The sequence below is a fragment of the Cydia strobilella genome, chromosome 8, assembly GCF_947568885.1.
Source record: "Cydia strobilella chromosome 8, ilCydStro3.1, whole genome shotgun sequence".
Lineage (NCBI taxonomy): Eukaryota > Metazoa > Arthropoda > Insecta > Lepidoptera > Tortricidae > Cydia > Cydia strobilella.
In genome coordinates, this window is record NC_086048.1 from 17,970,737 (window position 1) to 17,987,787 (window position 17,051).

A 17,051-nucleotide genomic window follows, 5' to 3' on the forward strand; every position below is an offset into this window, starting at 1 on the left:
AAACATTTCGTTACGTTAGGTAGAAAAGGAACTTTGCTGAAAATGCTGATACCGTTATAAATTAAGATATTTTAATAATTAAAATTTTACTTGGGAAAAATATGAAACATAGATCAACCTAGCCCTAAACCAAGCAAAGCTTGTACAGTCGCCATTAGATATATCGGAGCGGTCAATGCGCTCACAAATATCTGAACACGCCTCTATTGTCAAGGCGCTAGAGTGCGTGTTCAGATATTGTGAATACCTCGGCCGCTCCGATATATCTGATGACGACTGTACATCAGTCAGTATCAATAGTAGCGGACGAAACAACGCGCCAAATGTAGAAAGTGCCACCCTCTAATATTTGTCCAAATAGAGATAAATCTCTACAGTTCGCGCCCAAAAGCCACTATTACAGTCTAATTGTTCTACATATAAAGAATCTCTTTTTGTTAAGCTGTTAGAGGATGGTAGATAATTTTACTGGTCCAGAAAACGCAGCAGGAAAAGACCAACAACAAGCTGATTCGACGATCTGATTAATGTCGCGGGGAGCCGATGGATGAGAGCGGCGTAAGACCGGTCGTTGTGGAGATCCCTGGGAGAGGCCTGTCCAGCAGTGGACGTCTTTCGGCTGATATGATGATGATGATGAGATAATTTTGACGCTTAGTCTGATCCGCTACTTTTGGCGCTGACTATAAAGGCGTCGATATACATACTTAAATAGCCAAATACATTATTCTTGGTACAGTCGCCATCAGATATATCGGAGCAGCCAAGGCGCTCACAAATATCTGAACAAGCCTCTATTGTCAAGGCGATAGAGTGCTTGTTCAGATATTTTTGAGCACCTCGACCGCTCCGATATATCTGATGGCGACTGTACGTTCTAATATCGATAGAAAACATTCATATTTTAAACTCCTCCTAATCTAAAGGCTTCGAAGGCAGGGTCATTAGTCCCTACCAACTAGACTAAGGAGGCCGTTAATATATTTTAAGTAAACCTAGAAATACTTCCTAAAAACCTAGAAAAAGAAGATGATATGCCTAGCCTGATATGTTTTGCCAGTTATTTGATGAATTTACTTGATTAGACCGTAACCTAATACAAAAGGCACAATAAACTTTTACGGATCACATAAACTCAAGTGTGCGTGCCGTTTTTCCAATATGGCGGCGGAAAACAAGGGCACTGTATTTTCTGAAGCCTGTTTCTTAATCTGCATGAGTGGTTGCCTGGTACCAAGGAGTATTCGGAATTTTTGAGCGTGATATATATTATCAGCTGGCGTGATAATTGTCAGGAAACGGCGCAGGATCGGGAAAAGTGGAGTGCTCTCGTTTCGGAGGCCAAGACCCTCTTTGAGTCGTTGAGCCATATTAGTTACTTAGATATATTATCATCTGTTAGTTTGTGACTAGTTTCGTTAAAGGCGAAGGAACCGACTCATTTTTAGGGTTCCGTACCTAAAGGGTAAAAACGGGACCCTATTAAGACTCCGCTGTTTAAATCACAAATTTTCTATTTAGTAGCCAAGTGCAACCCGGGCTCCAATAGGGTGCAACCGGGCAAGGGTTACGATGACGCTTCTTTTTTTTTATGATACGTCGGAGGCAAGCAAGCTTACGGCCCGCCTAATGTTAAGCAGTCTCCGTAGCCTATGTACGCCTGCAACTCCAGAGGAGCGACATTCACAGTGCTCATATCTGTATTCTGAGTAAAATAACGTTATAACAGTTTTGATAGGGAGGAACTGGCATTTCTTCCTAAAGCCTGACCAGTAATATATGATCATTGTCAAGAGGGCGCTGTTCTTTCTCATGTATAGGATGACAGTTCAGTAAAGTATGAAAAAATTAGTTCCAGTGAAATTCCGCAACATTCCGCAGCGCGTGATCATATATTCCTGGTCAGGCTTTAAATCCTTCCAGTGCGCAAGACACGTGCTGCGTCATACGTCTACGAACAAATTTTACTACAAAGCAAGAAAACTACGCTACGAGCTACGCGTAGCATTCGTAGCACTTTAACGCTACGACTAATTGATTTACTGCTAAGCTACGCTCGTAGCGCTACGCCGCAGCCTATATTAGTTCCGATGTAAACCAAAATGACTCGTAAGGTTCTCTGCCTTTTCGCCGACAATTGTTATGCCGAATTTCACTTACCAACTAACTTTTCGCAGAAATCTCATTTGGGCGAATTTCATTTCGCAACCTAGTACGTCATTTTCATTTCCCAACTATGGGGTTGGGAAATGGAATGCTTGCGAAGTAAGGTTATGCCAACGATTGGTTTGTCAAATGAAACTTTGGCAAAAAGTTGGTTGCCAAGTGAAATTCGGCGAAATAAATTTCGCCAAAAAGGTAGTACAGCGCCTCGTAAAGGCGTAACTACAGTAGTAGCGAATGCGAACTGTGAATCCTTAACCCTTCGAATGCCTTGTCCCGTATACGTCACAGACAATTTGAACTTTAATGTACAATTTCAAGGTTATTAATTCGGTAGCAAATTTTTGACATGGGCGTTCGAGGGGTTATATGCAGAAATTCTGAAACCGAGGCTCATCATTGGCCACAGCATCTTTACAGATGATAGTTGCAGCGACTAGAGGTATTTGAGGAGATGTCTACAGTCTACATCGACTGCGGTGACTGTAAAGACCAATGGCTGATCGGCATTTCTTGCCGCACCGATCACAGATGTGTCTTGACTCCTGGGGTGGTCCAGCAGCTCTGCGAATTCGTTTCTGGTTAAGGTGATCCAACCAGAGCTCGTCGTGCTTTGCCATGCCTTCCCGCAGGTTACGACGCCACTCGGGTCTCATCTCCGCGCGTTCCTCCCAACGGTTAGTTGGAATGCTGAAGCCATTCATGTCGCGTTTACATGAATCCTTGAAGCGGAGAACGGGGCGACCAACCGGTCTCTTAGCTTCGGCAATCTGTCCGAGCATGACTTCACGTGGCAATCTGTCAGGGTCCATTCTATGAACGTGTCCCAGCCAACGGAGTCGTCTCTGTTTCAGCATAGCCGTTATGCTGTAGCAATTGGTTTTAGAAAGAACAGCTTCGTTCGTTACTCGATCCCTCCAAGTTACTCCTAATATGATTCGGAGACAACGCATGTGAAATGCGTTTAGGCGACGCTCTTGCTTGGAGTAGGTGGTCCACGTTTCTGAAGCGTACAGCAGGATGCTAAGGACACAGGCTTGATAAACGTGAACCTTAGTGGACATGGTGAGTCGGTTGTTAGTCCAAACTCGTTTAGAGAGTTTGCCGAAAGTTGTTGCAGCCCTTCCAATGCGAGTATCTATCTCCCTGTTGTTGCAGAGATTTGATGTCGTGGTGGATCCGAGGTAACAGAAATGATCGACAGACTGAAGCGGTACTTGATCGAGGGCGATTGCTGTTGGTATATTGGTGCCCTGAACCATTATTACAGTTTTCTTGGTGTTCACGCTCATTGAAAAAGATCGGCATGCATGGCTAAACCTGTTAATCAGCTCTTGCAGTTCTTCTTCTGAGTTGGCGACAAGTGCAGCATCATCAGCATACAGCAGTTCCCGGGCTAACACATCATACCGCTTCCTAGTTGATTTCAGGAGGTTAATGTTGAATAGCTTCCCATCCTTCCTTGTATGGAGATGCACTCCGACATCGCATCTATCAAAAGCTGCTCTAAGAAGAGCCGAAAAGAAAATTCCAAAGAGCGTTGGCGCCAAAACGCAACCCTGCCTTACGCCGCGCCTCATGTCAAAAGCCGCCGATGAATCACCATCAAACATCACAGTACCTTTCATGTTTTCGTGAAACGCACGTATCAGAGACAGTAGGGTTGGTGGACACCCTAGCCGGACTAGAACATCGTAGAGTCCCTGTCTGCTGACCGTATCAAACGCCTTGTTGAGATCTACAAATGCCATATATAAGGGAACACGGTGTTCACGACATTTTTCTTGAAGCTGACGGAGGGTGAATATCATGTCGGATGTGGATCTGCCAGCTCTGAATCCGCACTGGGACTCCGGGTAGATTCTAGCTGCAAGAACTTCGAGCTTCTTCAAAACTACCTTGGCGAATGCTTTGCCAGCGATGCTCAATAGTGAGATTCCCCTATAGTTGTTACAGTCACCTCTGTCGCCTTTTCCCTTATATAGCGTAACAATGTCAGCATCACGCATGTCTTGAGGTATCGTACCCTCCTCCCAACACTTCAATAGGATCTTGTATAGAGGTAACGACACACATTTTAGTTTGATAACTTCAGCTGGTAGGTTGTCGCGCCCAGCACTTTTACCCAGTTTCAAACCGTTCAGTGCGGCTTGAAACTCGGCAGGAGTTGGGGGAGCGTCTAACTCCAGCAGAGTGGAAAAAGTTGGTAGAGACGCCAATGCCTCTGCGTCGACATTAATCTCCTCTGAGTACAGGCTAGAATAGTGCGCCGCCCATCTTTGAAGCTGCTGATGTTTTTCTGTGATTGGATCTCCATTGAGGTCTTTTATGCACGCGCGTTTCCTGCTAGTTGGACCAATGGCAGTTTTGATACCTTGGTACATTCCACGATAGTCCCCGACAGATTGGCAGCGTTGGATCAACTCGCATAGGTTAGACCAGTATCGGTTGACGCAGGTCCGGGTTAAGCGTTGCATATCCCTCTTAGCGGTCAAAAAGTTACTCTTGGCCCGAGTATCATAAGGCCTACTTAAGAGCTGTACATGAGCACTGCGTTTCGCCTCAATGTAAGGACGCAGCTCGTCTTCATACTCCGTAAACCAGTCATTCTGGGTTCTGCTCTGCTTCCCAAACGTCCTTAAAGCTGTCTCTGCGAGAGTCTCCTTGGTTAGGTGCCACATATCTTCACTGGTTTGCATGTTAGATAAAATACTGGGATTAAGTTTAACTACAATTTCTGACCTAAACTGTTCATATAAAGCTTCATCATGAATGGCTCTCGTGTTAATTTTTATTTTCCGTGCGCTCTTGGCCGAGTGAATTTTCTTAGGAGTCAAACGTGCCTTGGCCATGACCAACGAGTGGTCGGTATCGCAAATTGCGCTGTGATACGTACGAGAGTTAAGGATGTCGCGTAGATCTCGTCTTCTAGTTATGATAAAGTCTAATTGGTGCCAGTGGCCTGAACGCGGGTGTTTCCACGATACCTTGTGAGATGGTTTATTACGAAAATAGGTATTTGTTACGCATAGAGAGAGGGATGAGCAGAGTTCTAGCAAACGTTGACCATTCTCGTTCATATTTCCAATGCCATGAGAGCCCATGCAGTCTGGCCAGTTACTCCAGGTGCTTCCTATCCTTGCGTTGAAGTCACCAAGTATTAGCAGCTTGTCTGATGCAGTAACTCTCATCAAACACTGGCGAAGGTCGTCGTAGAATCTGTCCTTGACTTCTGGTAACGCCTTTAGTGTGGGAGCATAGGCTGAGATAAGCGTGATGGGACCGGAAGACGTTGTTAGTCTGAGAGTCATTATCCGTTCAGAGACGCCTACAGGGGGTTCGATGCAGTTTAGTAAACCGTTACGGATTGCGAACCCAATTCCATGTTCGCGTCGAACTCCATCTTCCCTCCCTTTCCAGAAAAAGGTATAGTGGTTTTCGCGTAGGCTGCCCTCATCCGAGAGCCGAGTTTCCTGCAAGGCGGCAACATCTATATGCAGACGAAGGAGTTCTCTGTCAATTATGGCTGTTTTTCTTACAGTTGGATCAGTGCCGGTGGGTAATTCAGATCCAGGTAGCATAGTTCGAACATTCCAGGAGGCAAAACGTGTTATGGTGTTGGTTAATTTGACATTTTTAAATCTTCTTTTATGACATGTAGGTGCTATTTATGCTCATCCTGTTTCAAACACGTTGTGCTTGCTGCTCCACACACCTATAGAAGCGCAAGATGAGGGACGGACTAGTACCTTATTGGCCGGGGGCTGCCCGGCTTAAGGCGGGCGATAACTAGTCAATTAGTCGCGATGGACTATCCCACCGTCGGAAATCACCCCTAGCGCCTGCGCACACGTCCATTAGCGCGAGACTTATAACTGGTAGACTGTGACTCCCCGTGTTGTTTTCTGCACCTTTTCAGGCACAGGCAGAGTGACCTCTCCACAAGCACTGCATCGCCTGGGACACAACTTTGCTCTCGGCACCATACGAGGGCATTAACCCGGCTCCCGGGAGGACAGGGTCACCTTCCCTGTCCTCCACTGGAGTAATTTCTTCCCGGCGCGTCCACGTCGCGGGGGTGGGCACTCCTCATCTCAGTAGACCGGGATGACGGAGTGGCGAAGTTCGGGAAGAGACCCAGTTCTGCGGGGTATAGCGCGGAGCCCTTGCCCAGGGTTACGGGTGAAGACCTTAACGGCAACTGCGGCGGAGAAGGCAGTCTTCGGTACGGCGCATATGCAGAAATTCTGAAACCGAGGCTAGAACGTCCGTTATAAGTACCTAGGTCGGGACTTAATCGCGTATTTAAGTTTTACCTCCGACGTTTCCAGGACGGCGTTGTCCCCGTGGTCTCGGAGAAGACTGGCTAAAGTTGACATCAACATCTTCTAGCGTTCGCTTAGCATTCTTCGCGCGAGTTTTTCCAACTACCGGCACTTGGTCTTGTCTATCAGCTTGAACGTTTTGCGCACTAGGGATGCTCTAAACGTTGGAGGTAAATCTTAAAACTTAAATACGCGATTAAGTCCCGTTTTACAATTTAATAAATCTAATCTTGTTATTTAGTTACATACATATGAGCACCTCACCCGATGTGTGATTAAGCTTAGACTTTTAAGTTCGAATAGGTATCTGGCAACTAAACCGGCTGTCGAAGCATTTGAAGAGTTGATATCGGCGTCGACAGAATGTTGAATATTTGGCAAAAATGCTGCTTACTCCAGAGATTCTGTCACAATAGGGATCTCAACTAAAGTCGTCGTCAATAGAACTAAGGTAAAGTGGTTTGTTTACATTATTATTATTTGCAAGTTCTATTGACGAAGACTTTAGTGTTAGTTAGGACTCGAGTCCTTCGAGTCCTCTGCTTCAAGACTCGACTCAGTTCATATTAAATCACATTTACAAACGGGTCTATCGCGAATTTATTTCGTTACCTTTATTTACCGACGCTTCGACACAGGTTTCACTGGTCGTGGTCGCGGCTAACTGACGTCCCAGCAAAATGTCAAAACAGATATTTGTGTGACTATACCCCACGAAAAGTGCATTTCAAGTTTGAGGTAGACATCACATTTTCAAACCACCCACTACACATAAATGTTAATTATTGTCAATAGTCCGACACGCAACACTCACAACATCCGCGCACACATCCGAAGATAGATCCCTTGGCTTTAACTTCTGGATCACTGGTCCCCAAGTTGCCGATAAGTTAAAACCATCTTCCCTATTAAAATTTCTGGGGTGCTTCTTGATTTCAATCGCTTCTCGCACAACTCGAGGATAATAATGGCGTTTTAGTGGAGACAACTTTTGGTTTATGAAGCTCAATCCAGTGACTCAGACTCAGTTTGTCAGACTCATAATTCAATCTAAACTAGTTCTTCTCATCTTGTTAGAGACCCTAGTCTTTTGTAGAGAACTTTCGATATATCAGAACGGTTTCACTCACTTGTATTTTTAGTCGCTTTTGGCGATATGTTTGAAATATATCTCACGATAGTTTAAGTTCGATTTGAACTTTCAATCTTTATTACAAACAATTTCGAAATGCTTCTTTATGTAAAACTTGCTTTTGCCCGCGACTTCGTCTGCGTGGAATCAGTAACAGCAGCTAGAGTAAGTTTAAACGCCTGGATAAAGTGTAAAAGCAATCATTCACTTTGAGTATAGGCTTAATTGCTTAACATCAATTATCAGGCAATTCATTAAATCCCTTAATTTCACCCCCCTTTTCACTCTCTTTAGGGATGATTTCCGACATAAAAACTATCCTGTCCTTCCCCGGGACTCAAACTTTATCTAGGCCAAATTTCAACTAAATCGGTTCAGCGGTTTAAGCGTGAAGAGGTAACACACAGACAGACAGACTTTAGAATTTATAATTTTAGTATGGATTTCTGGATTAGCTACACAAATCATACATTCGCCTAATATCGTTACTGTTATTTAGGAAAAACCTATAAAATTGTTGATGAAGTCTTTATTTGGAGACTCGAGTCCTTTTGAGTTGCTCTTAAAAAAGACTCAACAAAGGACTCAACTCGGGACAAGACTCAGGAGTTTTTGTGTGTCAACCTTTGACACTGACGGTTATCAGTCATGTTACACAAAAGTCTTCATTCTCCATCCCAACTTCTCAAAAAGTCATTCTATTAATTCACAAGACTAATACCTATTCTACGATGCTTTCGTTCCTGTAACTTACTCATGCCGAAACTATTTAAAAAAATCTAGCCCTCTCGGTAAGGTAATCCCACATCCCGTAACACAAGGGTTCGAGATCGACCACTCTGATCTCGTGACCCAGTTCAGAGGTTCGTCGACCGCGTGACGTCACTCCCCCGTCACCCTGGGGGTGTGTTTCGTTTGGAGGCCACACTCCGCGTCTGTCCGCCGTCCGGGACTGTCGTGCGCTTTGAAAGGTTTTTAAAAAGTGTGTGAAACGGAACGGAATGACGATTAAAGGTAGGATTCGAAATTTAAATTGTTTTTTTTTTAACTGTCGTGTTTTTTTAAACAGATGGTGGAGGTGCAGGGATGGGTTTATCGATTTTTTTTTACTTACCTATTTATTTTTCGAAATGAACTTAAATTTGCGATAAACAAATTGTGCTCGCCTGAAATTATTTCAATACTTTTTTTTATTTAACGATGGCCGCCGGTGTGACCTTGAGAGGAAACGTTTTTTCACAACTTACGTAATTTAGTTGTGCGTGTTTCGGTTTAGATTTTGTCACGATAAGACTATCATGCGGTAATATAATTGAGATTTATGCTTTTATTGTTCATAAAAGTATTTCTATAGATTTGCATATAATTCATATCACAATGCGGTAAGTACCTATACAATCGATGTATAATAGGTCCATCCATTGCCTATTAATTTAAGTACTTCTTTAATGGGTATTTTGTTCTTTTGTATTTCTAATGGTAATAAATACCCAATTAACAACGATTATGTCGATTTTAATAGTACATGTGTATGTACTTTATCTTAAAAATTGCTATCATTCATACGTAATTTTAGAACTAAAGTACAGTACTTACATTTTAAAGTGGTCATAAGCATAAGCCGTGAACTGAAATATATTTCACACACTGAGCTGAATGAATATTCCATCTCTTTCTTTCGCGTCGCCTCGAGCGAGAAAGGACTAATGCAAGCGATGACGTCACGGGAGTGTTCCCGACGTCAGATATTCACACATACAGCTACATTAAAACACAAAGGATATATATGAAGCGTGTACTCCTGTGTGCTCCTGTCGCCCTGGTACCTACAGTCGCCATCGGATATATCAGAGCGGCCAAGATTCTCAAAAATATCTGAACGTGCACTTTACCTTCTTGATAGAGGCTTTTGTTTAGATATTTCTGAATACTTTGGCCGCTCCGATATATCTGATGGCGACTGTACCTCGGGTAAATTCGGGTCAATCTTGTTAGCGATTCGCTATGACCGATACTAAGTATTTGGAGTTTGTCTAATGGGGTGAATAGGGTAGGATATTGCCGAAAATCTCCATTTCCGGCGATTTCACCCTATTTAGAGGAAATGCCATCGTTGGAACACGAAAGCTTTTAATGGAAATAAAAACTAGGTCCGCCATTTAACTGGAACGGTTTGTCGCAAGCAAAGAGAAATAGATAGTATAGAGGGTTATTGTCATAGTAAATCACAACACACACTAAACACACACTCACACACACACACACACACTCACACACACACTTACAGTACTGCCATCCCGGGTAAAACAAGCGAACTTCAAAAAATATTTGAATGCAGTTTTGTTTATTTGCAAAAATAAAAGAATGTTTCCTTTAAGCAAAATCAGCTAACTTAAGGTTTTGAGGTACTTTCCCTCCAGGGCCCATTCATTATTTCCTTACTGTATATTAATGTAAGTTACCGTTAAATATGTGATGTCCTCCAGCAATTTCACCTTACTTTAAAGACGTTATTTCACCTGAAAGTTTTAACGAAATAATTCCGCTCAAGTTCGCTCGTTTTAAATTTCGTTTTACAAGTGTACTTGTATTAAGCGAGGATGCTCAACTGCCGGCCGCGGCTTGACACGCTCCCGTTTATATTTTTTGATGTCTTAATTTAAATAAAAAGTCTGCTAGTAATGCTTGCAACTTTCAAGCCGGAGGTTGTGGGTTCGTACCCTGACTCAAACATAGCAATGGACAATGAGTTTCTCGAAACTTACGTCTGGAAAATCAATTGTTTCATATTCAATCACATTTATAATCGTGTCACGGTCTATCGCGAATTTATATTGTTACCTTACCGACGTTGTGACACAGGTTTCACTGGTCATGGTCGCGGCTAACTGACGTCCCAGCAAAATGTCAGAACAGAGATTTGTGTGACTATCCGACGAAAAGTGTATGAAAAAGTTTGGAGTAGTCTACACATTTTCAAACCATCCACTACACATAAATATTAACAAATTATTTCATGTTTTCCAATCCAATCACTGAGAACGTGATGAAACTGAACTAATCCCAATAAAGCCTTTCATCTCTGATATGAAAGGTTAAATGGCAGTCGCTTTCGTGAAAACTGGTGCCTGTAACAAATCTCGGCATATAGGGTTACTAAGCGGACCTCACGTTCCCTTAGCCATGCCGAAGCAGGGACAACGTTAATGTAATTGTGTGCTTACGTAAGTTTTTGACTACATCGATCGGTCTAGAAATAAACCGCCATCGTCTGTAAAACAAGCTTCCTTCATTACCAGACCTTGCATGTAAAGTATTAGGTATCTTCGTAAAACCTAGCTTTAACTACCCATTGAGCACGGAACCACGTTAATGTGAGTATGGCGTGACCACGGTTTATAAAGAGATCGATAATTATAATTGTATCTTTTGATCAGCTGTGTTGTGCCAGTTTGATGATTGAGTGCTTGTAAACATTTTATGTAGTAAGTAGTAACCTTTTCTAGTTTTTATTTTACCACTTTTTTGGCATAATTGATATACCGGACGGACAGACAGACGAAACGAAACTATAAGGGTTCTTAGTTCTTGACTATGGAACCCTAAATAAAAATATTCACAGTAATATGCACTATATAATAGGTCTTTAAAAATAACATTAATGTTGCTAAGAACGTGTTGATTCGTAGTTAAAATGACCGCTTTAAAAGTTTAACATATTGTTCCAGGTAGGTAATAACTATCTGCATACTGTTAGGCAGGCCGTGTGCTTTTTTGCCAGCGACGTATCAAAGATCATTAATTCAGACCTTTCCCTAAGCCGACTAAATACTTATTTCAGACTTGGAACACTAAATTCCCTGTCGCTACGTGAACCGTTTTCCACATTTTCACCGCCGTAGTTTTCAAATTTACCTTACTGCCGTACGCTGTGACCTGAACACAGCACTGCTACTTAGAAAGGGCGTTCACACAGTCGAGTGACTTCGCTGTTATGCGCTGTGCTTTGTCTGTTACGCTATGCGGGAGACCTCGAGACGAATTATAATATTTTGTTAATATCGTTAATATTTTGTATTTTGCGGTAAAATTAAATAACAACGGCTATTTGTAGTTGTTTTGTTAATGACAACTTGTTAAAACAAAAATGTTAATATACAAATAGCAAGTTAGATTTTTTGAAATAATAAAACGACTAACGTTTGGCGCGTTTTAATGACGTCTTTCTAACAAAAATACAAATATAATTGTATTATTTTGTTTATCGATAAGCTTAAGATTAATTTCATTTATTTATTTTTCATTCAATAAGCGCTAAACTTTACGTGCTAATTGGCATTACAATTAATACTTAATGGCTAACATGCATTAATTGCTAAAAACAAAAAGATAGACATACAAATTGCAACTTAACTTAAGTAAATAAGATTTCATTAATTCAAACCGGAATAAATGTCATATACAAAACACACATGTTACATTTGTTACATAATTATTTTTAAGAAAAAACAATTAAAACGAATTAATAAATTAAATTAAATGTCAACTGTAGAATTTTAAATAATAGCCAATGTCAAATCACTCAATATTAAATTTAAATGAATCTGTTATTAAGAATGTAAAAATGTCAAATCGAAAAAAGCAACATTATACTATAAACTTAATGCTAGGTGATGGAGCTAGTGGTAACGATACTTTCAATATATCGACAGGATGCAGCTTGGAACTTGGTCTCGGTTGTTAAAAACATATCAAGTTGGTCATCGCTGTCCAAGATATCGTTAAGTAGCGTCTGCGCTTGGTGAAGGGGAGAGTTAGCAAGCGTGCGAGTTCGGGTTGGTGGGACAGCGAAGAGACCGCGGCGTCGAGGACGTAGGACTTTAGCGGTGAGACGGGGGACACGGAAGGCTATTTGCGATAATAATGTAGGGTTAGTTATTGCCCCTCGTATTAATTGTAAGAAATATTTGACTAGATATATGCTTCTGCGAGATTCGAGTGACGTGTAATCTACCATACCTAACATAAATAGTGTTGGATATAGTAGTGGATAATAGCCGTATAGTTTCTTGTAGGAACCTTACGAAGGGCTTTTGAACTCTTTCTACTAAAACCGTGTAATGCTTTTCATGGGGGTTCCAAATGATGGCATTAGTTTCTAACTTTGTCCGGACGAATGCGTTGTAGAGGATAGTCATAGCGTGTTTGTTAGTAAATAGCTTGGCTTGGCGTATGACAAACCCTAAACATTTTCGGGCTTCGTTACAGATCTTCGTAATATGCTGATTGAACGTGAGCTGCGCGTCAAACAATATACCGAGGTCCTTAATTTCTGTGACGCGTTTCAGGCTTTGTCCACCTATTGTGTAGGGATGGTATATGGGGAGCCGATTACGCGTATAGGTAATGACTGAGCATTTATCAATATTCAGGGTCAAACTGTTATTACGAGCCCAGGTGGAAACATTGTCGATATCCAGTTGCAGAAGTAAGGAATCTTCAGTATTGTCAATTGGTAGTGCTAATTTCAGGTCATCGGCAAATAAAAGGCGCGTTGTATGACTGAGTGCCGTTGGTAGATCATTTACAAGAATCAGAAATAGAAGGGGGCCGAGGCTACTTCCCTGCCCAATACCTGAAGTGACCAAGAACGGAGGAGATCGCGCGCTTTCGTATTGGACAAATTGGTACCTTTCCGATAAGTAATTGGCCAGCAATTCAAGCAAATGACTGTCAAAACCCGCAATTGACAGTTTTTTATTATATTAATAGAATGAAGTCGTTGTTCTTCCTTTCCTACATTGTTATTGATGTGTCACATATGACAACCACAAGTTACAAAGCAAAAGCATAATAGACAGTGTCGTGATTGATCTCGATAATAGATTAGACTATACTTAAATTAAACATTAAATTACTTTACCGTCACTGGAAGCTTTATAATTGAGAGAGCATATCTGTTTCCGTCGAATTATCACCAGTCTAGTGCTTTATTTGACTCTTGTTTCCGGCAACAGTGGCGACACCTGGCGGACCGCGCCATTTTTACACCAGGTAAAAGATGTCCGGTGAACTGTTTGTCATTGGCATTCAGTTTCCCGTCGAAACAACAAGTCCGCAGCGAGTCAGGCTCACTGACCCTGCGGCCATTACCATCCCCCTGAAGTCAAGTCAGCCACCGAGTAAAATGAATTACACACTAAATAACGTTCTCCTCGTCTCCATTTTCCAGAGCCTCTCGTAATGCGTGCGCCCGCGAGCGCGCGCGGCGCGGGAGTGCGCGGCGCCAGTGTGCCGCGGTGGGGCGACGCGTCCGCGCCGCCCGCCACCGACTATTCCGCGCTTGCGGCTCCGCAATGCGCGCAACCGTTGTACCCGTTCGACGAGCAGATCAACCAGCGGTTCGCGATATGGTAAGTCAATTTGTTATTGCATAGTTTATTAGCGATACCGCGGATACGAGTACCTGATTGCTGCGCGTGCCGTTTACCGTTGTATGACTATTATCCGTTTGATTTGAAGAAACTCTTCTTCAAATCAAACGGATAATAGTAGCTACTAAGCCCAGATGATAAACGTTTATCGGAAAACGCCAATGTATGTAATATAATGTATTTATTATGTTTCCGCTACCTAAAGTTTGTGGAGATTTCGCTTTTAAGCGATAAGACCGCCTGTTGTTTACCTCTACTTGTGTTGCTATTTTTTTTCTGTATCGTTTTCTTTTATTGCATAAGGTTTGCAATAAAGAGAATTGTATTGTATGTAATGTACTGTCGCGCCACTCCTGTGCTAGGCTAGGCCTACTGGGGGGGTCTGGGGGCTTAGTTAAGTGACAATCGATTATAGAAAATGATTGTTACACTACACAGTAGGTACACATAGTATGTGTTTATCTCGCCCGCGAGATAAACTACCAGTCTTTTTCTAAGTGTATTAATTAAAGAGGGACGGGTAATCTATCTCGCGGGCGAGATCTGATACTGTTGCGCCATTCCTGTGCTAGCCCGGTAGAACCAACAGCGTTTCGAGTAATCGGGTAGTTACGTATACGATTGTGTATACGATTTACAAAAGCTTGTAAAGCAGTATTGGCCTATACAGTATTCACGTGGATGTATACTTAAACCTTAATATGATGGACGAACCTAAAACGTGCAAACCGTAAATCTTTCAATAATACCTAACCCTGTTTATCGTCACAGAACACGTTAGTATTATCGATACCTACCAATTTATAACCGAGTGCGTGACGCTCGTTCTGACGTCAAACCGCTTTCCTAATCTTTTTGCGCATATACGGACATTATACCATAAAATATATATATGTATATATATTTGCAAGCTAGTAAGGTGCAAAAGTGTCCATATCTTTGACGTCAACTGTACGTGAATGGAAACCACAGTTATAATTACTTTAAAATTACAAAATAATGTATGTGATATCGGTATGTGACTTAGTTAATGATTATCTACCTAAGATTGCCGGAGCTGACGGATATAGGTATAATAGTGTAGGCTGTAGGTATTATTAGAAAGAGGTATTCTGATTCTAAAATTTGTTAAGATTGTCGTGTCATTGGGCGTCTCTTTCGCACTTATTGATGCGCAACCTAATGCAAGTGCCAAGGTTGTAACATGACAATATCAAAACTTGTTATATTTATTTGCGTATTTATTTACGCGGTCGTAGAGTATTAACATTTGCATACAAAAATACGCAAGTAAATAAATATAATAAATATAAAAAATAAAAATAATGTCATTGTCACATTTCGCAAGAAAGAAGGGGAAAGAACATACGCGCCAAGTGTCAATTTTGATCGAATTTTGTCGGTTTTTATTTATTTAAAAAAGGTTACCTTACAATATCGAAATTCTAAAGCTATGAAATTACTATTTATGTTAAGATAGTTTTTTCTTCTTTTTTTGTTTATAGTATCACATAATAAATTACCGAGTAAAGTAGGATTAAAAGTCCGAGTTAGAGGTTACTTTGGGAATTAATTGTATCGAGCGAAGTGTCATAATTCGTGTATCGGAAGCTATGTTGTTAAAGATTATATAGTCAAGAACTACATATATTTTTTCCACGTCTACGAATATCAACGCCTCTTAGAAAAACATGATCATATAAGGAGATTTTTCGCTTTCTGGCTCAGGTAACCGCCTTAACGGGTTAGCACAGATTGAGAAGCACGTTATTATTTCGCGGATTTTAACAAAGTAATATTTTCCTTCTTCGTAAAGTTAGAATACCACTCAATGTGCTGACGGAGCACTTTATAGCGAGAGATTTTAAAGATAAAGTTACAAAATAAGGTCGACTTGCTTTATTATACCGGGTGTGGCCTGTAACAGGAGCAACAAATTAAACTGTAGGCTACTCCTCAAACTGACCAACATTTGTGTAGCGACTTTTAAAAATAACGTGTTATGATTTTTAGTACACTTAGGCCCACTTGCACCATTTCACTATCCCGGGGTTCACCGGTTGAACCTGGAGTTACCATGGTTACCAGTACAATTTGACACTTGGTTAACGGTGGAACCGGTTAACCCCGGGTTAGTGGGATGGTGCCAGTGGGCCTTAAAAGTATATTCTAAGACGCAATGTATTGCGAATTTCGTTATGTTTAAAGCGTGACAAAAACAACGTCAATTACCTACAATGATGTTAATAGCGTACATTGAAGATAATAATTAATTTGTACGAAGAAATGGAAGTCTGAACTCTGAAGACTTCATAATTTTTATAAGTTGTTAATCAAAAGTGTTATCGTTTGATGAGTACATTAATCTTACACAAATCGACATAACCCCACGTTAAGCTCAATAAGACTTGTGTTGTAGGTACTAGACGACGATATAATATAGATAGATATCGATAAATACAGTCAGCAACAGAAGTTGCTAAACGGGCTAGGTGTTCAAAATTATCTTAACTTGACGCGACTTTATTGTTAAGAGAATAAGAGCGTGTCAAGGTAATTTAGAACACCTCGCCCGCTTAGCAACTCCTGCTGCTGACTGTACTTGAATGTATAGAAAACATTCATAACTCCGGATCGGATCAAATATCTGTGATGAACACACAAATAAATAAATGCCCTTACTAGGTTCTGAAGAATCTGAACCCGGGACCTCCTGCTTTGTGTCACTACGCACTAGGCTAGTCGACCGTTAATACGTTTTTCTTTCAATAAACGCAAGTATTTTAACTTTTCAGGCAAGGTGACATCACAAGCCTTGAGGTTGACGCGATCACGAACACAACCGACGAAACGCTGTCCGAATGCAATGCGGTCAGCGAGCGGATCATGTCAGCTTGTGGTGCCGAACTGAAGGAGGAAATTGTGACGAGAGGCCATGGTGACTATATATACTACTACATAACATATTAGGGCTAAGTTTTGGTGTCTTGCCTAGGA

At 41.5% G+C, this 17,051-nt stretch overlaps 1 protein-coding gene across 2 annotated transcripts in view; it reads left to right on the forward strand.

Annotated features, from left to right (window-relative positions):
* Positions 1–17,051, forward strand: part of LOC134743751 (protein GDAP2 homolog) — a 130,276-nt gene that overhangs the window by 46,720 nt on the left and 66,505 nt on the right. For both annotated transcript variants that reach the window (XM_063677394.1, XM_063677393.1), the window contains exons 2-3: positions 13,853–14,033; positions 16,850–16,992. In XM_063677394.1, the coding sequence (XP_063533464.1) occupies positions 13,864–14,033; positions 16,850–16,992 (313 nt within the window). In that variant the 5' untranslated portion in view covers positions 13,853–13,863. The remainder of the gene's footprint in view (positions 1–13,852; positions 14,034–16,849; positions 16,993–17,051) is intronic.